This window comes from Babylonia areolata, chromosome 26 (genome assembly GCF_041734735.1).
Source record: "Babylonia areolata isolate BAREFJ2019XMU chromosome 26, ASM4173473v1, whole genome shotgun sequence".
NCBI classification, from domain to species: domain Eukaryota; kingdom Metazoa; phylum Mollusca; class Gastropoda; order Neogastropoda; family Buccinidae; genus Babylonia; species Babylonia areolata.
The window spans coordinates 32373844-32400800 of NC_134901.1; the positions used below are offsets into that span (position 1 = coordinate 32373844).

General features: G+C 43.5%; 1 protein-coding gene across 2 annotated transcripts in view; it reads left to right on the forward strand.

Moving 5' to 3' along the window:
• Positions 1–26957, forward strand: part of LOC143300794 (uncharacterized) — a 100054-nt gene that overhangs the window by 38752 nt on the left and 34345 nt on the right. For both annotated transcript variants that reach the window (XM_076614723.1, XM_076614724.1), the window contains exon 4: positions 5513–6148. In XM_076614723.1, coding sequence (XP_076470838.1) covers positions 5513–6148 — 636 coding nt within the window. The remainder of the gene's footprint in view (positions 1–5512; positions 6149–26957) is intronic.

The window sequence follows — 26957 nt, forward strand, 5'->3', positions numbered from 1 at the left end:
TTATAATCAAGATCAGACATGTGTGGGTTGAATCAATATTATTCATATCATACAATTTAATATAGATCTGAATACTATGACATGTCTTGTGAATTTGAACTTTGATGTTGAATTTCTTCAAACTCGCTCACACACACACACACACACACACACACACACACACACATGAGAGAGAGAGAGAGATCTTTATACATTAAATGAAAGAGTTGTTTGTTGTGCTCACATATATATATTATGTACTTGTGTACACATGTTTTGAGCTCAAAATAGATTCAAATGTGGAATGTATTTACTGAATTAGAGGTGCATGACAGAGAGACAGAGAGAGAGAGAGAGATTACAAGAAAACAATCTTTATACATGAGGATACATAGATATTTATTAAATGGAAGAGTTGTTTGTTGTGTTCACATGTGTGTGAGTCTGTGTGTGTGTGTGTGTGTGTGCGTGAGAGAGATTCTGTAACAAAATAGATTCAAATGTGGAATGTATTTACCGAATTAGATGTGTATGAGAAAGAGACAGAGAGAGATTACAGATGAAATTCTTTATTCATGAGGATGATAGATATATGATAAATGAAAGTTTGTTGTGTTGATATATATATATATATATATATATATATATATATATATATATATATATATATATATTATGTATTTGTGTACACATGTTTCGAGCTGAAAATAGATTTGAATGTGGAATGTATTTACTGAATTAGAGGTGCATGACAGAGAGAGAGAGAGAGAGAGAGAGAGAGATTACCCCTCCACCCCCACCCCCACCCCCCCCCCCCCAAAAAAAAAAAAATCTTTATACATGAGGATACATAGTTATTTATTAAATGAAAGAGTTGTTTGTTGTGTTCACATGTGTGTGTGTGTGTGTGTGTGTGTGTGTGTGAGGTTCTGTAACAATAATATAGTAGGACTGATAGCAGTTTACATAAATGATATCAGACTGCTGGGAAACAGACCCTGGCCTGACTGATCCATTCCGGGAGTTGAACCTTGCATCTTGTGTATGGAATGTAACTGAACTTTATTTCTTATATGAAGTTGAATCCTTTTTCACTTCAACAAAAAGCAAATTTGAGTCCGAACAATCATTTGAAACAAATAGCCATGCACATTGTTAATATCTATCATTATTTTTAAAGCAAATTTGAGTTTGAACAGTTTCAGTTTCAGTTTCAGTAGCTGAAGGAGGCGTCACTGCGTTCGGACAAATCTATAATTATACGCTACACCACATCTGCCAAGCAGATAATATGTATAAGGCGCAAAAACTATAAGCGTACAAAACAACAACAACAACAAAAATAACAACTAAGTAACTAACTAAATAATATAATTTTTAAAAAATCAAATATTATAGTTTGAACAATCATTTGAAACACATAGGCATGCACATTGTTATTATCTATATTTATTTTTTCTCACCATATTACACTTTTTCTCAACAATTATAAGCTTATAATTATGTAATTAACAGTTTTTGTTTTTCATACATAGTAAAAAGCTCACTGTTCAGTTACATCTTATGTATTTATATAAATACATGTATAAAATGTAACTCATCTATATTTATCATTTGAATTTTTATTTTCATGTGTGAACATGAAATGCAGCTGCATACTCAAATAGAAGTATGTATGACTTTGAAGTTTACACCAGAAAAAGAGTGACTGTTTTAAAAAAATGGTCTAGATTATGAAGTAATTATATATATATATATATATATATTGTGTCTGTGTTTGTGTGTGTGTGTGTGTTTGTTGGGTCTTACTGAATCAGGGTTATCACAAAAATCTGTAATATGATGAAAATGTGTTGTGAATGTCATTTTTTCTAATACTAATTGTAATTATAAAGCAGACAGGCACATTGTTAATACCCATATTGAGTTTTTTCACATTGTATTTATTGTTTTCTCTATGATTAAGCTTATAATGCATTACGTAATAGTTTAACAAAAAGTTCAGTTACATCTTATATATTTATACAAGTATACTTAACTTTATTACCTATCTTGTGTGTGTCTGTGTGTGTCTGTATGTTGGTCACACTTAGGTGCATTTCCTCTTTCATTTAAACAAAAGCAAGTGCGAGTTAGAAATGATTTTTTTTTTCCTTTGTGACTTTAATTTTGAAAAAAAAGGGGGAAAAAATCAAATAAAATAAACAATGTGAAATCCAACACAACTTTGTGTGATCTGTATTTCTATGTTGGGAGATGCACATGACTTTTGTTTTGCAATTGATTTTTTTATGTGTTTTGATTGAATTGTTATAGTAAGTGCATGTCACAAGTGAGTCTTGAAGGCCTTGCCTCTCTTGTTTTTCCTTTTTCTCATTTCATTTATTGTTGTCCTTTTAATCAAATACAAAATATAAATTCGGGAAGCGTGTGAAGAGGATGGGGCTGAATTAACTGTCCTGGTTTACAGAAGGCAGCCATGAAGGTTTTTTTTTGTTTGGTTGGTTGGTTGGTTTGTTTGGTTTTTTTTGTTTTTTGTTGTTGTTGTTTTTGTGTGTGTGTGTGCTTTTGTTTTTAGTTGTTATTTTTTCTTTGTTTGCACATGATCGAGTGATGGATTGGCATATATGTGGACACATACATATGTAATTGAGGAAAGAAGGGAATAACCCCAAAAGATATTATGTCCATTCATAATGGCGGAGGGGGGGGGGGGGAGGAGACGTGGAAAAAGAGCCAATTTATACGTGTTCCATTTGGCAACAACAGTTATCATAAAAAATATCATAAAAAAGAATAAATGAATAATAATAATAAACCAACAAAAAGTGCGAATAAATTGCCGTGATCAAAACAGCTGTACACACAATGAAGATTCCAAAAGGGCCATAGTTCGGAGCACATAGTAATAACGTTGGCTAACTTTGAATGTCTGAATATGAAAGCGTGTGTGTGTGTGTGTTGGGGTGTGCGTGCGTGTGTGTGTGTGTGTGTGTGTGCGTGCGTGTGTGTGTGTTGGTGGGCGGATGTGTGAATAGTTGTTTTCGTTTGCCCTCCGCCCAAGTATGTGTACGGACGTATGGTTGTGTGTATATTCATCTTTCACGAAAACATTTACAAAGTAGTACATCATGGCATACCATCCTTTATCGGTTCGAAGTGACAAGAATGGTAAGGAAACAAACATTAGTAAATAACAAATAGATCAATCAATCAAGACAACACTGAATCAACCAGCAAAATATGACCCAGTCGAATACTGGACAAGCTAACACACGTACTTTATTCCTTTACTTTACCCCACACCCTTCCTTTTTTTCTCTTTCTTTCTTCTTCCTCCCTCCCTCTCTCTCTCCCCTTTTCCTTTTCCCCTCATTCTTCATAAGGCAGTGACATGCTGCACGTCAGTGGGAAGGGGGGAGGGCTGTGGGGAGGGAGCAGAGGGGAACGAGGAGACATTTGTTAACAAAACAACAATTCATAACTTCCGTGGAACAGAATCGACCTTTTATCTTTTCTCCCCCTTCTCTTTCCTTCTTCCTCTCTCTCTCCCTCTCCCTCTCTCTCTCTCTCTCTGTGGGAAGGGGGAGATTACGATGATACATCGGAGCACGTTACTGTGACAAGTAAATGTAAATCACACAACAATCTTTTCAGACATGTTTTACATTAATTGCCAAGAAACAGAAGATATCAAAAGAAAGGACGAAAAAGCGGTGCATTACAGGATATAAAACTGCATGTTTGTTGCGAGTTTTTCTTTTTATGTCCAAGTTGTGGTAAGTTCATTATCAATGTTCAGATCAGTGTCAAGCTTCAGAGTCCTACCATTTTTTTAGCATTGCCAGAATTTTTTCCATTTGACGACCATGCTGATAGGGTTGCTGAGTGTTTACTGGCTTTCTGAAGCAGTTTGTAGTTGGCCTGTGTCAGGTCTTCTCCCACTGACACTCCGCTTTGCTTCAGTTCCCGTCGCTCTGCGAGCACCGAGCTGCGAAGTCTCCTGGAGTATAACCTCACAATGATGGGCCGAGGTCTGGGTCCACCTGGCTTGTCAGTTCGGTGGGAGATTTCCAGGTCGTCTTTGATGACCGGCACCCCATTTTTGTGTGTGCACACACATGCTCATGCAATGAGCGACAGTCTTCTACCGTCTCTACCCCCTCTCTTCCCCCGCCCCCTCCGCGCTTCTGGCACCATGTAAACCCGCACGTTGAACTGGCGTCCGTGTTGCTCGTTGTCATTTGTTTCTTTTTATGTTACTGTTCTCCTTCACACATTGGTCCAGTTTGTTTTTCAGTTCTTTGTTTTCATTTTTCAGTGTCTGTACTTCGGTCGTCAGAATGTTCTCCTCATATCTGAAATAGAATTCGGTAGTTCCAAGCTGTTCAGTGCGGATATCTAACCTCGCTGTTATTTTGTTCATATCATCTCTGAGTTCTCGGATATCATCTTTTATTGTTGCTAAGTTAATCAGTTGGTTTTTAATGTCTTCAAATGTCTCTTGTATGTCCATCTTGTCAGTTTCGCTGTCAGTACTGTCTTGTCTCTGTTTTTTCTTGTCTTGTTTTTGACTATTCTGGTTTTGGCAAGGACTAACACACGAGTCACTGACAGATGATGTTGATGATTGTTTTCTCTTTGTGGATTTTCCCGAGATAAACCCCGAGGTAGTACTCGTCATGTCACAATTTCATTACTTGACTGTTGTAAACAATGCTTTTAACTCAGTCGGCACACATATTTGAATGTCTGTTCACAATACAGTACAATGCCAAATTTATGCCACGAATATACCAAATGATATTTGTAGTATGTATTTAGATAATACACGGAACGGCTTATCGTACACTTACTGTGCCCTGGTCGCCATCTGTGGAATATTCATACACATATTTCACAGCGAAAAATGCTCGAGTCCAAAATGACCTCCGAACGCTCAAAACATCTTGATAGCAAGTAAGAAAATTTATAAATCACTTTTTGAAACACGGTCGAAAATATCTGATTGACGCCAGCCCCCAACAGAAGTGACAGAAAAACGTAATGCCTTATATAATGTCAGCACTTATTGTGTTTTTGCTCATCCCTCTTCACTACCATTCCCATGTCTTTCTCGCTACTCATCCGTTCTTTTTCGTTTTTCCCTTTATGTTCTTTTTTTAGCATGTTCATCTTAATATATGCAGCAGATAAAGGACATCGTTAAGTTCTAGATGGGATTTCTAGAAAATTGCTTGTTCTTGAAATTGTTCTAACATATCTGTGGCTTGCGTTTCGCTGGATCAATTTACGTTGCTGCAATGATTATACGCATAATGGAAGTTACTGTAATGCAGCATTTGAAGAAGATAAAACGAGAAGAATGAATTTACAAATATATATACATTATCGTTGTCATTATTTTAATTACATAGACTTGCCTCGTTGACAAATTATTTTGAATTTGACTTGACGTGAATAACACTAAAGTGTTATTGCATTAATGTGCGAAGTTCCTAACAAACTATATCCCTATTTTTTCGCTCAGCAGCTTCTGGACGAAAGCCACAGTTCCTTGCTCAACAGGAAATACTTCGAATATCTAGTAAAGAACACAGTGTTTCCTCAGCTACGGGTTCTGAACTTCAGTTACACTGGCCTCACCGAAGTACCTCTGGAAATAAGGGAATGGAGACGATACTTTAAAGGCTCTAAACTGGAAATCATTGATCTGTCCAATAACTATATACAGGATATTGGTTACATACCCCCAGACATCAATACACATGGCGTTTCCACCGTACTTAATGTGAACTTTAACCGCATTTCAAAGCTGTCCCTGGAGATGCTGGAGACCTGGGCGTTGGTTCCAGACTTCCAGCTAGACATCCGAAACAATCCTATCGACTGTGTTTGTGACATCAAAGACCTCATTAAGCAACTGCGGAATGAGACTAGGTTTGCAGACCCCACCATGAGACGTTACAAACAGCAGATATTAAACCTGATTTGCGCAAGTCCCTTGGAGCTCGCAGGGCGGAGTGTGAGCATGCTGACCGTTGGCGATCTTCAGTGCCCTGTGGTGGAACGTGGGTCGGCAGACACGAAAACAACGATAGGGGTTCTGGTGGTGGTGGTGGCTGTTCTGTTAGTGCTGTTGGCGTTGGCTGTCAGGTACCGCAAAGAGGTGAGTCAATTATACACTTCCTTTTTTTGCTCGCCTGTGTTTACACACAATGTGAGTCTATTTACTTACCCTGTGTTTAAGTTGTGTGTGTGTGTGTGTGTGTGTGCGCGCGCGCGCGCGTGCATACATGTTATGTGTATATGTATGTATGTGTTTGCTAAACTTTAACAGATTCATTTTCTCAGGAAATACTTTGTTTCGGCACCAAATTAGGCCTAAAAAGAATCAGTTATTTCCATGTATTCTGTTTATAATGACCTTTGACCATGTGTGTATCTAAGTTATCAACTGAACATCATGGATCCAGCGCGACCAGTTCTTTGCTGTCGCTGTTCAAAGTTCACAACTTTTCAGGCTGCGGTTTAACTTTAACAGATTCCTTTTCTCAGGAAATACTTTGTTTGGGCACCAGATTAGGCCTAAAAAGAATCAGTTATTTCCATGTATTCTATTCATAATGACAATGTTTTGGGGCACATAAATTGTAAAGAAACGAAAATGTTTCCATGTCATTTTACAGTTACATTTTAAAATTTAATTTTCACAAAGCTTTAGTATCTAAATCGTACACATCGACACGTTCATTAATCACAGTCAAACAGTAGTTTATTTTGCTGAGTGTGGAAGATCCATCGATGAATAAACCAAGCCGTGTAAAGGTGTACAGTAGATTTGCGCCGAGTAGTGTGCAGTCATTAATCACACTTTCGACGCAGGCGACAGAGGCAGGCACATGTACGAAAACGACTTTCTATTGCTTTTCTTGTGAAGATACTGATAAAGATTGGCATGTAGCGAGTGCTAGAGACCTTTGACCATGTGTGCATCTAAGTTATCAACTGTGAATTTAGTTTTTTGGGAAGTGGGGATGGATTTGTTTGGACATGTGTTTAGGCCCTACACACGGAGAAAAATGCGGTTATTTTCGTTTCCTTGCGAACAAAGGATCACTTCAGTTTTTGCATCCATAATAATCTAAAATATGTCAGTGACAGTTTGCTGTGCATTGCCTCAGTGCAGTGACATAAAGTTGTTTTTGCACAAGACCCTGAAAATTTCAGTGTACGTTTCGAACACCAGTCTAGAACAACAGGTGTACGCATTTAAGACCAGTTGGTATACGTAGTGGATACCATGAGAATCAACAGGTGTACGCATCTAACACCAGTTGGTGTACGTAGTGGATACCATGAAAATCAACAGGAGAACGCATTTAACACCAGTTGGTGTACGAAGTGGATACTATGAAATAATTCTTCTCGTAGTAATTACATGGAAATGACACTATGCCTAAGGATCAGAGCTAGCAAAACCTTTAAGTCGGGAATGCCCAATGTCAGAAAACACCGTTTTCACTCCCCTGACATTTCTGTTCTCCTGGGTCAAGATACAAAATGAAAACATTTTTGCAGAATCATTTGGTAAATATATGTCTGCAGATTTGTTTTTGGCAGACAGAGGAGCTGCTTACCCTTACAGCTTCATCTTGCTTCGTACTATATATAGGATATCAATGTTAATGTTTTGTGTTGTTCTCTCCTGTGCACTATAGTTGGATGGCAGCCCCCTGAACATCATGGATCCAGCGCGACCAGTTCTTTGCTGTCGCTGTTCAAAGTTCACAACTTTTCAGGCTGCGGTTGAGCATACGGCTGATTCCAATACGTCACAAAAAGTGAAAGCTCTGTCATAAAAATATTTATATAGGTATCTTTATTATGATGTGACCTTCTACATTAACAGCTGAGGAAAATCAAACTGTTGCACACCTAGATGAAACTGTAACAGCTGAGCGCAAGAGTGAAGAACAATTTTCATGTTTGTCGGAACCGCTGGAAGTCTGACGATAATGATTCTGAATACGAGTGTGAGGAGTAATCTGAAATACAACGTGTACAAAATTTTGCTCCTGCTGTCACAATAGGCATGAGATTACGTGGGCACCGTTCAGCGTGGGTCAGATTCCACGAAATGGTTAACGATAATACCTTCCCGAAGGATGATATATGTTTTTAGTTGTTTCTTGGTCGGACGGTTCCACGATTTTCTGGGAAATCTTAACACTGCACAAATGCGATACAGTGAAGATAGGAAATCTTTTTGGTCAGCCGGTTACAAACTTTGCTTCATGGCCGATTTTTACGCTTCGTGAGTGGACTAATTGTTGATGGCTCTTCACAACAAGGGACTTTGATCCTCGACAGGCAAAAGTCAGCTTTGCTGTACCCTCTCAGCAGTCCCTCCAAACTACATCAGCACTGGAACAGTTTGTTGTTCATCCAGGCATTCTTGAAGATTGCTTTGCAATTGCCAAGAAAAAAAAAAGTTTCGTAAGTGGCTAAGAAAACTAACAGCATTCAAAACAGAAGGTGTCCAAACGTTGAAAGCTTTAGGGTCACCAGACTGGAGGAAATCCAAGTGCGTGTTTATTATCAGTACTATGCGGAATTATAGTTTTGTTGTTATCAGTACTGTGCGGAGTTATATATTTGTTGATATCAGTACTATGCGGAGTTATTTATTTGTTGTTATCAGTACCGTTCGGAGTTATCTATTTGTTGTTTTCAGTACTATGTGGAGTTATATATTTGTTGTTATCAGTACTATGCGGGGTTATATGTTTGTTGTTATCAGTACTATGCGGAGTTATATATTTGTTGTTATCAGTACTATGTGGAGTTATATGTTTGTTGTTATCAGTACTATGCGGAGTTATATATTTGTTGTTATTAGTACTATGCGGAGTTATTTATTTGTTATTATCAGTACCGTTAGGAGTTATACATTTGTTGTCAGTACCGTTCGGTGTTATTTATTTGTTGTTATCAGTACTGTGCGGAGTATTTCATTTGAAATGAAGGAAGCAATCGTCAGCAGTTTGAATACTACAGGCCGGCTATGCAGAATATGTGCAGGACAGCATTACAGTGACTCTGTAATCATCTTAGACGTTTTTGAACTCAAAACAGCAAGAGAATTATGTCTGTCTGACAATCAAATGCAGCAGTGAATCTGAAATGATGAGAAGCAACAAGTCAGAAAGACATGTCTTGAAGCTAAGATCGAGAGCATGATACGATGTGTGGAAGAAAGCAAACAGGCAGTACCACACACAAGGCGCTGGGACTCCAAACCTTCAGAAAGCATGTGAATGGTTTTGACGAGAATTTTCACAGCAAGCATCAATAAGACCTTATGCATGTGACGGAAATGTACTTACATCATGGGGTGCAAAATGCTTGGAAAAGTTATGTCAACGCACTTTCCCAGTTTGAAGTACATCGAAGAAAGCTACACTGCATTCAAGAATGGCAGAGAACATTTTACTCATTGTCAGTCCTGATGGATCTGGTCGGACGGTTCCAAGATCTCTGGACTCACTTGCATTTGAGTTAAAATGCCCTTTTCATGAGAAGCGCTTCACTCCAAAACTGCACTCTAAAATCTCCATTTATCATGTCATTCACTCTTCGTCAGCTTTAACATACAGGTCATGCATGTGGTGCTGCTTTGCTTCGACTTTATTTATTGATCAGGTGATGTGTGTACGATCCAAAAGACTTGCGGGAGCACATTCTTTGGCGGGGTTTAATCCCTTCTTGGCTGGTGTTGAGGTCATTTGAGGTCGCGGTGGTGAGGTCAGTGGTCGTTCACGGGGCTCATCCGAGGTACATGAAGTAGATCCCACTTCTACAGTCGCACTCACATCCAGGAAGCTTTCCAGTGTTATTGCCAATACGTCCATCTGGAAAAAGAACACACTCTATTCCTGTTTGTGATGGTCAGTGCATCCGCCTTTTATAGAAATGATTGTCTTGTGCCCTTATCTTTCAGTGGCAGCTGCGAACAATTGACAGTAAAGCTGTGAAACTGGCTTTAGGGGTACCTGTGCATACTAAGACCTCAGAAGCCTATAAGCTTGCGGGTATTCTACCACTAGATGAAATCAGAAAATTAAGTTCTGCTAAATACATTGTGAGATGTACAGCAGTGGATGATTTTGAGGCATTGAATATTAGGTCTGATATTGATTTTCCAAACAGTGTACAAAATAATTCCAATCTACATTCGCACATATTTGTCAGATATTTAAAATTCTTCAGACATTGATTTACATGATATGGCACCTCGTGTTCTGGTGCCACCTGTCCCTCCCTGGGAGCTAACAAAAGCAAACGTCAGCATATGTGCTTCTGACACAACAAAAGGAGAATCTCCACATATAATAGCAGCGTCTGTTAGAATTGACAGAAGAAAATTTTGATTATCATTTAAAAGTTTACACTGATGGCTCGGTCCTGGATGACAGCAGTGCAGAATCTGCTTTTGTCATTCCTGGCCTAAAAACAGAAAAATCATGTTTTTTAGGCCAGGGACATTCACTTTTTACAGCTGAATTGGTGACCATCCTTATGGCTTTAAATCAGCTTGTTGACATACCTATAAGTAAGTAAATATTATCCTATTTTGTGTGTTCATTCTCAGTCTGTTTTAAAACGTTTGCTCCTTTTTGAGAATAATAAAAGAGAAGATTTATTGTTTGAAATTAGGTATTTATTGTACAGCCTATTTGCGAAGGGTACACATGTTGATTTTTGTTGGATACCATCCCATACTTGATTCCTTTATAACGACCAAGGAGACAGGGCAGCAAAAAGGGGAGCAAACAATCATACAGATAGTAGTATAAAAGTATATTGCCCATTGTCATACAAGGAAATAAGCAATATACTAGAAAGGGACTTTTATAGGTGCTTGAATTCAAGTCTAAAACCTCGTCAGTTGACTCTCTCAGACTTCGCAGGCCAATTCTGAGTTTAGCTCTCAGACTATTATCAAATTCATTACGGACCAAATATTGTTCTAATGTCAAGTGCATATGCTTTAGTAACCTGACAATTAAGCATATAATTTGTGACTGTAGCTTGATGAAGCCTTATGTACACGAAAGTGTGTCTTCACAAGTGACTGAGAACGTTGATGTTTTTGACTTTTTGCATTCATTATCAGTTGTTTCGCTTGTCAGTTTAACGACTTCTCTTTTACGAAGTCCTTTAAGTAATTTCCTGTAATTGTATTCAGATTTTTTTTTTCACATTTCACCCTCATTTCACCCTCATTTGCTCAGTTTTCCCCAACCCTCCATTCATTCACATCTCCCACCCCTTCTAACTGATAATACTCAAATGTATTCATAAATACTTTAACAAAATGTCTTCAATCACCGATATGTGTGTGACGGGACATTAAACAAAATTCCTCCTCCTTTCAGTGGCAGGTAAGCAGCGCCGAGATATTTGCATTATTTCCATCGTGTAACAGTGTTCGTCGCGTACACCGTTCAACAGCAAATGGTAATCGGATGCGTACACCAGTAGGTGTTCACGATGTTCAGTTATTTTTCCATCAAGCTGATTTTGGAATAAATATTAGTGTATGTAATGATTGCGAGCGCACGCAAATCAGCGTAAAGCAGCAGAGTACATTGAAGAATATGGCTACAAGGTCATGGTTTTGATACGTTGATTTATTTTACACAGCTCGGCTAAAATTATTATCGCATTTTGGGTGCCTCTTTGGAGTTCCCAGGTTAAACAATCGTTTGAAAATGGAATATAACAGTGAACGAAGTCGTTGCCATCATTGCATCTCATGAAGGAGTGTGTCTTGCACTTGCCACATAAAATCAATAACTTGCAGTTTACCTGTAGCAGAGAAAATTATAAAAACAGTATTCTCAGTTTTGTTCGCAGTTTCATCAATTTATCCGGCCCGTACACTACTCGGCGCAAACCTGCTGACACCTTTACACGGCGTGAAAACTGCAAGGAGCAGTAAAAGTCTGCTGAATAAAGCTTCACTCCAATGGGCCATAACACTCCTTTTCTCAAAATTGATGTCGTCTGGCACAATCACTCCACTGAAGCCTACAGAAAGACCATGGAGTCGGCGCGTCATCAGCTGTCTTGGAATGCTGAAGCGACTGAGATGTCCAGCAATATACATAACTACTGGACAAGTCGAACTTGGCAGAAAGCAACAGTCCATCGGTAAAAACGGGTCACCAAAGTTTTCACAACGTAAAGAAGCCAAGGAATAACTGTGTCAACCCAACTATCTCCCCCTTTCTTTTCGTCTTTAAAGATACGTGTTGTTGAATGTCCAGTTCAATTTATTATTCTTTCGTTGTTTGGTATGTCATTATCAGGTCAGGGGCATAGCCCTTGCTACTGGTACCATGTAACCCAGTATTACCTGCCGCATGTGAAGTCTCCCAACCACGGACCAGACGGAGGAGGAAACCTTTCCCAACGGCTGTGAAGGCGGAAGAGGATGACCAAAGGGCAGGGGGAGCTCTTATCCTTGGCTAGAAGTCCTCATAGGAGACGGAGCTCCGAAGAAAAAAACCTGCACCTGCATCGGCAGGCGAGAGAGTTGGGAAGGGACTGCACAACTCCTCCTCACTAAGAAAAAGTCACCTGTGCTGGTCAGGCAACCAGAATAATGTCGGAACAACGAGCTAGCCCTTCAACACCCAGCTTTCCCAAGCCCTGTGGCAATGGAGAAGTGGTAACGGGGATAGGCAGAGGATGCTGCTGGCAGTTCCTAGTCACGACACTGCACGCAGGCGGCTGTGGGGTGATGGTCGTCCGCCGTAGACTGGGGCAGAGCAGCCCTTTTTAGGGACAGCACTGCTCTCCCCACATGCGGAAGGGGAGATAAAAGGATCCCTAAACAAATCCTGCCCCGCCTAGTACCTAGTAGGAAACCGCACCTACGTGGACATCCAACACTTGCGGTCGAAAACAACAGAAGAAAAGAACCAGGAGTCATGCCCTGACTCTGGGTGCCTGGAATGTTCGCACCCTTTTAGACAGAGAAGACAAACCAGAAAGGCGCACAGCGCTCATTGCTAGAATGCTTGATCACTACCAGGTGGACATAGCAGCCCTGAGTGAAACCAGGTTTGCCAGTGAAACCCAGCTGAAGGAAGTTGGAGGGGGCTACACCTTCTACTGCATTGGGAAGCCAGATGGCACCCCAAGAACCTCAGGCGTGGGCTTTGCCATACGAACCAAACTTAGATGACAGCTTGACAGCCTTCCACGTGGGATAAACGATAGGCTGATGACCCTGCGTCAGAAGCTGTCCAAGGATCGCTTCTCCACAGTCATCAACTGCTATGCCCCAACGATGACCAACCCTGATGACACCAAAGAATCTTTCTACGAGGAATTCAGCCGCACCATTTCAGCGGTAGACAGAAAGGACAGGCTGATCATCCTTCGGGATTTCAATACCCGCGTCGGCGTGGACTTCTGCTCGCGGCCAAAAGTCCTAGGACAGCACGGCACTGGCAAATGGAACTCCAGTGGACTGCTTTTGCTCTCGCTGTGCGCGCAGCATGGACTGACCATCACCAACACCCTCTTCCAACAAGCGGACAAGTACAAGAACACATGGATGCACCCCCACTCCAAGCAATGGCACATGCTGGACTATGTGATTGTCCGGCAGAAGGACAGAGGTGATGTTTCCATTACACGCTGCATGAGAGGAGCAGTTTGTTGGTCGGACCATCGCCTGGTACACAGCAAGATGAACATCAGACTTGCACGCAAGCTCCAACCAGCCAGGCAGAAACCCCTTAGGAAGCTGAACATCCACCGCCTCCCTATCACCAAGGACGTGCTGCAGCAGCAAATCCAAGCAGCTCTCCAAGAAATTCCTGCATTGACTGATGTAGAAGAGGTGTGGAGCACTTTTAGAGATGCTGTGTACACAGCAGCAGCTGACACACTCGGCTTTGTACAGAGAAGCCACGAAGACTGGTTTGACGAGAACGACTCTGGAATCTCTAAGCTCCTGAACACACTGCATATACGGCATCAGGATCACATTTCCGATAAAGACGGCCAGAGGAAGGAGAACCAGTTCTTGCAAACCAGGCAACTCGCACAGAAGAGGCTGCGTGGGATGAAGAACACCTGGTGGGAGAGAAAGTCCGAAGAGCTTCAGTCCACTGCTGATGCTCACGACCAGGCCACCTTCCTGACAGTTTCAGTTTCAGTAGCTCAAGGAGGCGTCACTGTGTTCGGACAAAACCATATACGCTACACCACATCTGCCAAGCAGATGCCTGACCAGCAGCGTGACCCAACGCGCTTAGTTAGGCCTTGACAGACAAGAAAAACATCCTTGCCCGCTGGGCAGGGCACTTCAACACCCTCCTCAACAGGGACTCGTCCGTATCTGATGAGGCAATTACAGCCCTCCCACAGCTACCAGTCAATGACTCACTAGCTGCCCCTCCCACTAAGGCCGAGACCCGGAAGGCCCTGAAGCTGACAACGTCAGGAAAAGCACCAGGAGCAGATGGAACCCAGTCTGACATCTACAGGTATGGAGCTGACAAGTATGAGGTGCTGACAGACAAGCTGACCACCCTGTTCCAGCATATCTGGGAGAGAGGGGAGGTCCTCCAGGATTTCAAGGATGCTTCAATTGTCCACATTTACAAACGGAAGGGAGACAAAACATCCTGCAATAACCACTGTGGAATCTCTCTCCTCTGCATCGCTGGCAAGATCTTCGCCCGCATCATACTGAACAGACTAGTTGACCATGTCTCCAACACAGTCATCCCGGAAGGAAAATGCGGCTGCCGCTCAGGCAGGGGAACATGTGACATGGTGTTTGCCATACGCCAGATGCAAGAGAAGTGCCGTGAGCAGAACAAGGAGCTCTACATGGTCTTTGTAGACCTGACTAAGGCCTTCGACACGGTGAGCCGCCATGGTCTGTGGAAGATCCTCCTAAAGTTCGGCTGCCCAGAGAGCCTAATCCAGCTGATTGCGTCATTCCACGATGGCATGCAGGCGAGAATACAGGAAAATACTGACATGTCGGATCCGTTCCCTGTGGTAAATGGAGTGAAGCAGGGCTGCGTCCTGGCACTTTTCTACATTCTCTTCTCTGCCATGCTGATTGACGCCTTCCAAGACTGTCACCAGGGCATCTACATTCAGTTTCGCTGATGACTGCGCACTTGGTGCACACACCCATGAGGACATGTAGTTCATTATGGTCCGTCGGGAGACTCCATTATGGTATTAAGACATTTTTATCATTTGAATCTAATTCTGGAGTGTACACCAGAAGTTTGATGATGAAATAGATTGTTTACTGCTACTGTCACCATGTTAACAGAACGTCAATTACATTAGAGCGTTGCTGTCAGATATGTCAGGGCTTAAACAACGCTGACTACACGTGGACACGACGCAGCGCATCATTATCATCGGCAGATCAAAAGACAAAGAGAGGAACCAGAGCGGGCAGACTTTGTGGGGCTCTGTCCCCTGCACTGATTGTCCTGCTGTTGCTGTGACTGTCACTGACAACCACAACATTCATGTTCAAGCTGACTCCATTACTTCCCGTGACATTGTCCTCTCTGACACTTTTTCAAACTGTGGTGTATCCCCCTTGATTGGCTCTGCTCTTCTTCCTGCTCCTCCGACACCTGTTTCAACCCCTGGACATTTCTCTTCCTTCCCACTGATCTCCACTGCTCAGTCACCATCGTCTCCTTCCGTTGCCTGTCTGTCTGACTCACCTGATTCACAATTAAATTCCTCTCAGCCTGCATCTGATCTCTTTCATGCCTGTCTGTTCAGTGCTCAGTCTGTCTGTCCTGATCAAAAGACAGACTATATTTATGATTATATTTTTGAAAATAACTTTGATTTCGTATTTCTTACTGAAACCTATTATATTCACAAAGTCACGAACCCAAACTGAAACAACTGATACCCCCCCACCCCTCCTGGATACAAAACCAAGTCACTTCCTCGACTGTCTCGTGGAGGTCGCATTGCCATCGTCTACAGAGACATCTTGAGTCTTCCCTTTTCTTCTCCCATAACCACGCCTTTCCGCATGATACTTTTGAAATGCTCGAAGTCACGTTCAATGTTCCCGGTCACTCAGTCATCTTCTGTTGTCTCTATCGTCCTCCACCTAGTCGTACAAACAACCTAACGTCTTCTCTGTTTCACGATGAGTTCCGAAAACTACTTCATAACCACAACATTTGTTCTGGCAAACTTATCGACCTCGGAGATTTCAATTTTCATTTCGACAACCAAACTTCCACTGATGTCAAACGCCTATGTTTATCTCTGTCCAATCATTCTCTCTCTCAGCTCGTCACAGAACCAACACAGAGATCTGGCCACAAGTTGAACTGGCTCATCACACGTGACTCTGATGCCATAATTTCGTCAGTGACTGTAACTGACGAACTTTCCTCCGACCATTCTGCTGTCATATTCTCGCTTAATATTTCAGAACCAACCAGAACCAAATAATCCGTTACTCGTCGCAACCTCAAATCCATCAACATTAACACTTTTTCTTCTCATGCTGCTGAATGCCTTTCCAAAATTTCTTCCCGTACCGCCGTCTCTACACATTACAACACTGTCCTCTCTCAACTGCTGAATGAACATGCACCCCCCACTACCCGCATGCTTCCTGATAGGCCTTCCGCCCCATGGCACACACAAGACATTCAACTTGCAAAACTCAAACGTTGCCAATTGGAACAGCGATGGCGATCAACAAAACTGAAAGTCCACAATCAAATCTTCCGAAAACAAATAAAGTCAAACATATCATCTCATCAGCGAAGACAAACTTCTTTTCTTCTCGAGTTCTCGATGTCACATCCACCAAATCTCTCTACTCTATTATGTCAAATCTTCTCGTTACTGCAAAAAAAGACTTCTCTTCCTTTTGCCTACACTTTATCTGAACTCCCCAATGTCTTCTCCTCTTTCTTTTTTGACAAAGTCCAAAATATTCGTACCAAATGCCTTTCCAGTCTGCTTATCCAGATCCTCAGTTCAACGGCACTCCTCTCCATTCCTTTAATCCATTGACTGAAACAGAAGGCCATGAAATCCTGAAAGAAATGACAATAAATGACAAATGACAATGTGTGGAGTTGATGGCCTAAAGGTAACGCGTCCGTCTAGGAAGCGAGAGAATCTGAGTACGCTGGTTCGAATCACGGCTCAGCCGCCGATATTTTCTCCCCCTCCACTAGACCTTGAGTGGTGGTCTGGACGCTAGTCATTCGGATGAGACGATAAACCGAGGTCCCGTGTGCAGCATGCACTTAGCGCACGTAAAAGAACCCATGGCAACAAAAGGGTTGTCCCTGGCAAAATTCTGTAGAAAAATCCACTTCCATAGCGACGCGCTCTCCCTGGGGAGAGCAGCCCCAATTTCACACAGAGAAATCTGTTGTGATAAAAAGAAATACAAATACAAAATACAAATAAAATCCTGTTAGCTCGATCCTATACCAATCTCTGGCTTTTGCCAGTGTGTCTCACAGCTACTCCCCACAATCACCAATATTGTCAACTCATCCCTTCTCACTGGAACATTTCCATCCACTTTCAAAACTGCAATCGTCCGGCCCATTCTGAAGAAATCCAACCTTGACGCAAACATTTTGAAAAAACTATCGACCAGTTTCTAACCTTCCATTCCTGTCCAAACTCCTGAAAAAGCTCAACAACCACCTTTGTTTCAACAATCTCATTCACCCCTTTCAGTCTGCCTATCCTGCAAACCATAGCACCGAAACCACTCTCCTCCACATCCTGAATAATCTACTAATAGCTTCCGACTCAGGACAAATTTCCCTTCTCACTCTTTTTGACTTGTCAGCCGCTTTTGACACGATAGACCATTCAGTCCTTTCCCGTCTTCATTTTACATTTGGTATCAACGGCATTGTTCTCAACTGGTTCAAATCGTATCTCGCTGATCGATTCCAGTCTATCATTGTTGATAATTTCCAGTCTGAACCTGTTAAAATCGAACATGGAGTCCCGCAGGGATCTGTTTTAGGGCCAGTGTTCTTCACACTATACACTGCTCCTCTTGCTGAAATTATCAACCACTACAGTGTCAGTCATCATTCTTATCCTGATGACACTCAACTCAAGAGGAGTGATACCCCTGAAAAATTCCTCCTGGGGGGTCACTACCTTGTCGTGGTCAGGAGGCTTAGTGGCCAGTGATCGAGCGAGCTATGTCGGCAGGGGCATCAGTGCTTCTGAGGGTTTACTGCTCTAGTCCCAGGTCTTTATTGACAGCCTACATAGCCATTGTCGTGAGTGAGGCTCAAACTAAAAGTGACCCACTGTCCCTTTCGCTATTCTCTATTCTTCTTTTTACCGCCTCTTTTCTGTCTTCAGCTCCCCATCAAGCCATGCAGCGCGACCTGTGATAGAGGGGAATGAGATCCTGGGCATTGAGAGAGCACACTGCTCTCAACGCGTCCCTTTGGCTCGGACCTCTCCTAAGACAGGCGGCACACATTGACCCGTGTGTGTCAATCGGCTACCCCTACGTGGGGCTGGGTCAAGACTGGCAGTTTAGAGGCTAACGATGATAACCCCCGTAGTGCTCAGTTCTCTGTCCCCGGGAGCTGGGCATGATCGGGGGGGAGGGGTGGGGGGGGGAACGTGTTGGAGCTAGACTGTTGGTCGTATGTCCCTCCCGAAACCTGGAAGGGGTCAAGCTGGTGTTCCCTTGACCCTGGCCCCTAAGTTGGACCCCATGGTGGGTGGGTAAAGGAGGGATGAATTAAAGAAAAAAAACATGGCTTCCATCCAATTGCAACCCCTAAACTTGCAAAAAGGAGGAGACAAGGAACGGATAATGACTTGGACTCCAATTCAAAGGTCAGAGAGACCTCTGGATATTGGCCATCGTGGCTTGTGGTGGAGGGCACTGATGATGACAAGCCCTTGTCGGCTCTCAGCACCTTCGCCATCCAGAAAGGCTTCCAGTGTTTGGCAGGCGCATTGAAGTCTATCAAGAGGCTGAGGAACGGAACGTTTCTGGTGGAGACGACATCGAAAAGGCAGACACAGCTTCTGCTTAAAGCGGCCACTTTTGTGGATAGGACGGTGAACGTCTCCCCTCGCAAAGGACTGAACTGCTCGAAGGGGGTCATCAGATGACCTGAGTTGAGAGGAGTGTCTGAGGCAGAGATTAAGTGCGAGCTGTCCTCTCAGGGAGTGACAGATGTTTACAGGGTGACAGTAAGGAAGGGTCCCGACCAACACATTCTTCCTCACCTTCTGCTGCCCGAATGTCCCCAAGGACATAAGAGTTGGGTACCTGCAGGTGAATGTAAGTCTGTATGTGCCGTCCCCTCTACGGTGCTCCAAGTGCCAGAAATTCGGACACATGCGGGACCGCTGCAAGGAGGAAGAGGCGTGTGGCACCTGTTCAAAGGCGGCGCACCAGGGCGAGTGCATCAATCCATCCCGTTGTGTGAACTGCACTACGGAGGCAGCCACCTGTCTTCATCTAAAGACTGCCCCACCTGGAAAAAAGAAAAGGAAATCCAGAAGGTGAAGACGGAGAAGAAAATATTCTTTGAAGCCGGTCATTATCTGTGGAGACCTCAATGCAAGATCGAAGTTATGGGACCAGCGGAACACCAACCCACAAGGACTCGCACTTGAAGGAATGATAGGGGAAATTCTTCTTAGCCCTTTAACAACCACATCCCCAACCCGCCTTGGAACAAGACAAGGGGACAGTGACAGTGTGATCGACATCGCTCTAACATCTCCAAAATTCAGAGCAGAAATGAATGCAGAGACGCTTCCATACCAAGGCAGCGACCACCTCCCGGTAGCTTTCAGTCTACAGAAACTGTCCGATAAACCCTGTATGAAACTGCGTGATCCATTTCAGTATGAAACCAAAGAGACAACCGTCATCGAAAAATTAAGACGCAGAAGAAACAAAAGAACGGCACTGAACAGGATGCAAACTATTCAGCCCTCATGGTGGAATACCGACACAGAGAGAGCCTGGATAGAAAAACATGCGGCTGTCAAACTTTGGCAAAAAGAAAGAATAAAACCATCTCCGGACAAAGATATTGAAACAAAAATGAAAGAGAAAACTAAACAGTTTGAAGTCATTGCTCAAGAGGCCAAAAATGACAAGTGGAAACAGTTTTGCGAGGAACTCAGTTATGACACAACATTGACAGAGTTCTGGCAATTTTATCGTCGCATGGAAGGGAAAACGTGCACAACAACAACCCCACACATGTTAGACACTGACGGAACCAAGCTTAAGACAAACAAAGAAAAAGGATCTGCCTTGCTCAAACGTTTCATACAACAGAGTGATCAAAGAAACTTAGATGAGAAAAAGAAATATGTTGAGGAGTTAAACCAAACCCTTATGCAGACTGGACCTGATGATGACTTGACAATGGATGATCTAAACGAGGCAATAGCTAAATGCAAGAAAGAATCGGCTCCTGGCCCAGACAAAGTTCGTTACTCAGACATCAAGGAGCTATCGGAAGAAGACAGAAGCAAACTTTTCAATCTATATCAAAACAGTTTCCACAATGGACAGGTGCCGGAGGACTGGACACACAGCTTCTTAAAACCCATACCAAAACCAGGAAAGGACCATCGTCAGGTAAGCGGCTACCGGATCCTAACCATGCAAAACATTGTTGGAAAGCTCATGGAACGCATGATAGCCAGGAAACTTGCAAGGGATCTTGAACACAGGCACATTCTCCCTTCAAATCAAGGTGGTTACAGAACAGGTAAGTCCACATGGGAAAATGCAGCTGCTTTTGCATATGAGGTGTATGAAGGATTTCAAAGAAAAGAAGAAACACTAGCAGTAGCAATTGACCTTGAAGATGCCTACAATAAAGTCCAGTTTGTGCACCTCATGGAGCTGCTACTAAGGTATGGAGTAAGTTTGACACTGACAAGATGGATAGCAGCAGCGCTTCAGGAAAGAACCGTTGTCCTACGCCTCGGAGATTGGATGTCTGCACCTTCTAAACTATCCATGGGACTGCCACAAGGGTCTCCGCTCTCTCCTGTCCTCTACAATGTCTACACGAAGGGCCTTGCAGACTTAAACAACAATGGAATTGCTCGGGTGCTTACCCTTGCGGATGACGGCCTGGTCTTCAAAACTTCGAAAAATGCTCAGGAAAGAACTGAAGCCGTCCAGAAACAACTAAACAATATTGCTCAATGGTGCAAAGACACAGGATCTTCCATCAATCCAGGGAAAGCCCAAACGTTGCTGTGCACCCTCAACAACAAAACCGCGAGCAAATCACCACCTTCTGTGTCATTCGATGGGATTCAAATTGAGAAAACTGAATGCCTACGCTACCTAGGAATACACTTCGACAGGATGCTGACCTTCAGAAAACATACGGAAAATACTGTTCTCAAATGCAAAAAGGGCCTTTCAGTCTTAAAAGCAATGGCAACCAAAGGAATTGAACAACGCCACCTCTTCCTGCTATACCAATCACTCGTCCTCAGTGTGATCGACTACGGACTTGGGCTAACAACACCGTCTCAAAGCAACCTCCTAAAATTAGAAAGAGTCCAAAATGAAGCTATGAGGCTGATCCTTGGAACAACAAAAGACACGCCCACAGAAACCATGCGATACCTGCTTGACCTTCCTTCAGTGCAGGCCAGAAACAAGTTAGAACAGGTCAAGACCTACTTCAAAGCATTAGAAAATCCTCAAAACCCACTGCATGACGCAGTCAAAGAACCAAAAGGCAGCCGTCTAGGACGAGGAAGATCATGGATGGGGCAAGCAGAAGGCACAATCCAGCTAGTATGCCGACTACAAGACCTGAAAGAAACAAAAGAATGGGAGAAAAACCCCGAAAACCTCAACCATCTATTCAACACAGTCATTTCACTCTAGGAAGACATTGTCGGGAATGGCCAGAGGGCAAAACTGATGCGGAAGTGAAGCTGCTTATAGAAGAAAACAGTAAAGAAGAGGACATCATCATATACACAGATGGCTCAGTCACCAAAGACCAGTCTGGTTGGGGATTCACTGCGAAACAAAATGGAAAAACAATTTGGGAAGAGAATGCTGCCTACAAAGTCACAACCTCCAGCCTAACGATGGAAGTTGAAGCTGTGACACATGCCCTCCAGTGGCTATCGTCCATCCATACGCCGGGAAACCAACATGCCATGATTCTAACCGACTCAATGAACCTCATACAGAAAATTGAAAACGGAAGGGGAAGCCCAGAGTGGCATAACGCAATGCGCAACTTTCAGATTAAAAAACTCACATGGTCATACTGCCCGGGACATGCAGGTGTTAAGGGAAATGAGCGAGCTGACAGACTTGCTGGTAACGCAACACCAACGAGCGGCCTACATCTAGGAAAATCGGAAATCCTCAGAAAAGTCAAAGAATACCAAAAAGAACAGGTACAAGGCCATCACACCATCGATCGCCTCAAAGAAATAGAAGCAGAGAGAGGGAGCGGCCGCAAGTCTAACATGAAAGGTAGAGCACGATGCTTTGCAAATCAAACAAATATCGGCATCATTTCCAAACCAACATTGCGCAAATTTCTTCAAAACGGAACAGAGTCTCTGTGGGCCTTTCCAAATACAATAGACTGAGCAACACACTAGACGCCACGCTCTTGGCATCAGAGATCTTTTCCCATCCCACTTGCGGCCAATCAGTGGCAGCCTCTGTGCGTGTGTGTATGTGTGTGTTTGTGTTCATGTGTGGGTCTGTATTTTTGAGTGCGTTTGTGCATGCGCGAGAGTGTAAGTGTACACAAGTGTCTTTGTATGTACGTGTGTGGGGTTGGGGGTGGGAGATATGGGCGTATGTGTGTGTGCTTGTACAAGTAAGTGTTCATCTCTGTGAGTGTGTGTTTGTGTGTGTGTGTGTGTGTGTGTGTGTGTGCCGTGGAAGCTGCGATACGTAGACTAGAAATGAGTGTGTGGAGGAGGGGGTAGAGGAGGTGCAAGGTAATGTGTGTGTGTGTGTTGGAGCTCATGTACGTTTATATGTATTTGACTGTGCTTTCATATGTGCTTGTACAAGTAAGTGTTCATCTCTGTGAGTGTGTGTTTGTGTGTGTGTGTGTGTGCCGTGGAAGCTGCGATACTTAGACTAGAAATGAGTGTGTGGAGGAGGGGGCTAGAGGAGGTGCACGGTAATGCGTGTGTGTGTTTGTGTGTGTGTGTGTGTTGGAGCTCATGTACGTTTATACGCATTTGACTGTGCTTTCATATATGTGAAACTGCATGTTTGGTGCATTTCTGTTATGCATGTGTGGGTGTATGTGTGAGTGTGTGTCTTCATATTTTACATTTATTCGCTTATTTATCACCATTGTTTTATTTATTTATTTATGTTTTATTATTATCATTTTATTAGTATTACTAATATTATAACTACTACCTTTTTCTATATTATAATTATTTATTTATTTATTTATTTATGCAAGCTTATCTATTATTTATTCCCCCGTTTTTTTTGTTTTTTTTTGTTTTTGTTTTTTTTTCTCAAGGCCTGACTAAGCGCGTTGGGTTACGCTGCTGGTCAGGCATCTGCTTGGCAGATGTGGTGTAGCGTATATGGTTTTGTCCGAACGCAGTGACGCCTCCTTGAGCTACTGAAACTGAAACTGAAACTGAAGCCCGTAAGCTAGTGGAGGCTACATTGCCTAAGGCAGGACTGTCATACGCTTCTGTCATCAGACCCAGGATGCTGGACGTTGCGATCTAGACGACGTCCACAGGGACGCAGACAGACGACATACCGACTTTGGTAAAACCATTGGCCTTGGGTGGAGGTGCTGTATCCACCCCGCCTTGGGCGGAGGCATGGTGTCCACCTCCTGTCCCCTCCCCCCTCATCCCGCCTCTCGTCTGCCTGCCACTTGGGCTGGTGGGAGTGCCCAGAAATCCCCCGCACCTCCAAAACCCAAGGAGGGGAGGGTTGCGGCCTCGGCGGGGTCGGTGAAAGCCGAGGTGGTGGATATTTCGGCTTGGCGAGAATCGGACAGGACTTTGATGAATACAAAAAACAGATAAGCGGTCTTGGCCAACCTTGATCCACCGCAAGCAGAGGAGCAGGAGGTAGCGATGGATTAGGCTGCTGCTTTACTCTTTTTTTTTAACCTTTTTAATGGCGGTCATTCATTGGAACATCCGTGGTTTTTATGCCAGTCTCCAGGAACTCCAGTTGCTTTGTCATTCTTTGAAACCTTCAGTGGTGGCGCTCCAAGAGACTCTGCAAAGAGATGGCAAGTTTTTATCTCTCTCAGGTTTTAACTCCATTTTTAAACCTGCTCAACCAAAGCAAGAGGGACTGACAAGAGGTGTCGCTCTTTTTGTACATAAGTCCCTTTTATATAGTACAGTTCCTTTAACTCACTCAGTACGGCCAGTCCTCTCTTCTCCTCTACACATCCCCCTCACATGTCCAGTGGGTGTCTGAATGACCCAACCTTTAGCTTCCGTCGTCAGAATTGTGGTATTCTTTGTCAATATTCACCTCTTCAGTATAAGAGGCTTCCGCTTGCAATATTTTGATGATGATAATTGGGGTGAAACGCTGTTAACGTCGTCTCTTTCGCCGTTCGTATGGAGAGAGTTAAACACCCCTTTACAGGCAGTGGCAGTCAGAGTCACACTTAATAAAACCATCACTGTCTGTTCTCTGTATCTTCCTCCCGTCCGTGTTCTGAGGCTGGACCTCATGAACCTTGTTGACCAGCTCCCACGACCGTTCTTACTGTTGGGCGACTTCAATGGCCACTCCCCGCTCTGGGGAAGTGAGGTGACATCAGCCCGAGGTCTTCTTTTGGAAAACCTTCTTTCCGATATGGACATGTGTTGTCTTAACGACAAGTCACCCACTTACCTACATCTGTCTTCTGGGAAGCTGTCGTGTTTAGATCTGTCGGTCTGCGATCCATCATTGTCCTGGACAACGAGTGGAAAGTGCACGACGATCTGCACGGGAGTGACCACTTTCCTGTCGTCCTTCGCTTCACAGATGGGGAAGGTGACTCTCTGCCTGACCGCCTGAACTATGACAAAGGTGACTGGGGAATTTTTACCACAAAATTAAGAGCGGAGCTGCAGGAAGAAAGAGTCTTGCAAAGCAAGGATACTGCTGACACTCTGACACAAATCATTTTAGAATGCGCCAAAGCAGTGATCCCATCGTCTACCTCCAAGCTTCAGATGCCAAGAACGCCCTGGTTCAACGCTGAATGTCGGGATGCCCGTAAGTCTCGGAAGAGAGCGCAACAGCGCGTCTTTCAGAGACTGGAGACTCATAGCATTCGAACCCATCAACAGCTGAGGGCGAAAGCCAGATATGTTTTTAGAAAGAGCCAGAGAAAATCATGGAGAGATGTTTGCTCTTCCTTAACCTCCAACACACACCCAAGAAGAAAGTGTGGATGGTTTTAAGAAAAATTAAGGGCAAAAACGTGTGCCCAACTTTTCACCATCTCAAGCTCTCAGACACTCTGATCACAAAGAAGAAAGCAGTTGCTAATTTGCTAACCTCCACAATTGAACTGAACTCTAGATCTGCCAACAAATATGCTCTGTTTCTCAAAACCAAAAACCTGAAAGAAAAAACACCTGCAACTTCTCTTCTGGCAACACAGAGAGCTACAACCTTCCTTTCACACTGAATGAATTAAAATCTGCCTTTCAGACCTGCACGTATTCCTCTCCAGGAATGGACGAGGTTCATTGTAAACTTTTAAAACATCTTCCCGAAACCTGTCTGGACACCCTGCTCAAAGTTTACAACCACATCTGGATCACAGGCTTTTTTCCACCCTCCTGGCGGAAAGCCCTCATAATCCCAGTGCCAAGGCCGGGAAAAGACCCCTCGAACTCTTCCAACTACCGCCCAATAGCACTGACTGATGCAAACTGATGGAGAAGATGGCCAATGGTAGACTGATGTGGAAACTAGAGACGGACGGCCTTCTGGCGAAAGAACAGTGCGGTTTCCACAAGCACAGATCTACCATTGACCATCTGGTTCGTCTATAAACCACAGTAAAGAATGCCTTCGTCAACAAACAGCATGTGGTGGCCATATTTTTTGACTTAGGATAAGCTTACAATACCACCTGGAAATTTGGAATCCTCTCAGACCTGCACAAGCTCAGCTTCTGAGGACACCTGCTCCAGTTTATCCACAACTTCTTGCAAGACAGACAATTCCAGGTTAGGGTCGGCACCACCTTGTCCGACATTCACGAGCAGGAGCTGGGTGTTCCACAAGGGAGCATTCTGTCGCCAGCTCTCTTCAGCATCAAAATAAACGACATCGTCCAGTCTGTTCAGAATGGATCAAACAGCTCGCTGTTTGTGGACGATTTCACCCAGTATGCAACTGGCAGCACGTATGCCAGCATCCAGCGACGGCTTCAGCTCTGCGTAGACAAAATTCAGTGTTGGGCAGAGGAGAATGGTTTCACCTTTTCGTCCTCTAAAACTGAGTGTATTCATTTTCATAACTTTCGCCAATTCTATCTGGACCCTAAAATCCGTCTGGTAAAATCCACCATCCCGGCGGTCAAGGAAGCCAAATTTTTAGGGGTCGTTTTTGATCAGAAGCTGAACTTCCTCAGCCATATCAAACAGCTGAAAATATCTTGTCAAAAAGCCCTGAACATCATCCGAGTTGTGGCACACACGGACTGGGGTGCTGATAAGAGAACTTGCTTGCACCTCTACAGAGCCCTGGTCTGGTCCAAACTGGATTACGGATGTGTAGTATACGGCTCGGCCAGACCGTCTTACCTGAAACTGTTGGACCCTGTACACCACCAAGGGCTCCGTCTCAGCTTAGGTGCATTCCACACCACCCCTGTGCACAGCCTGTATGCAGA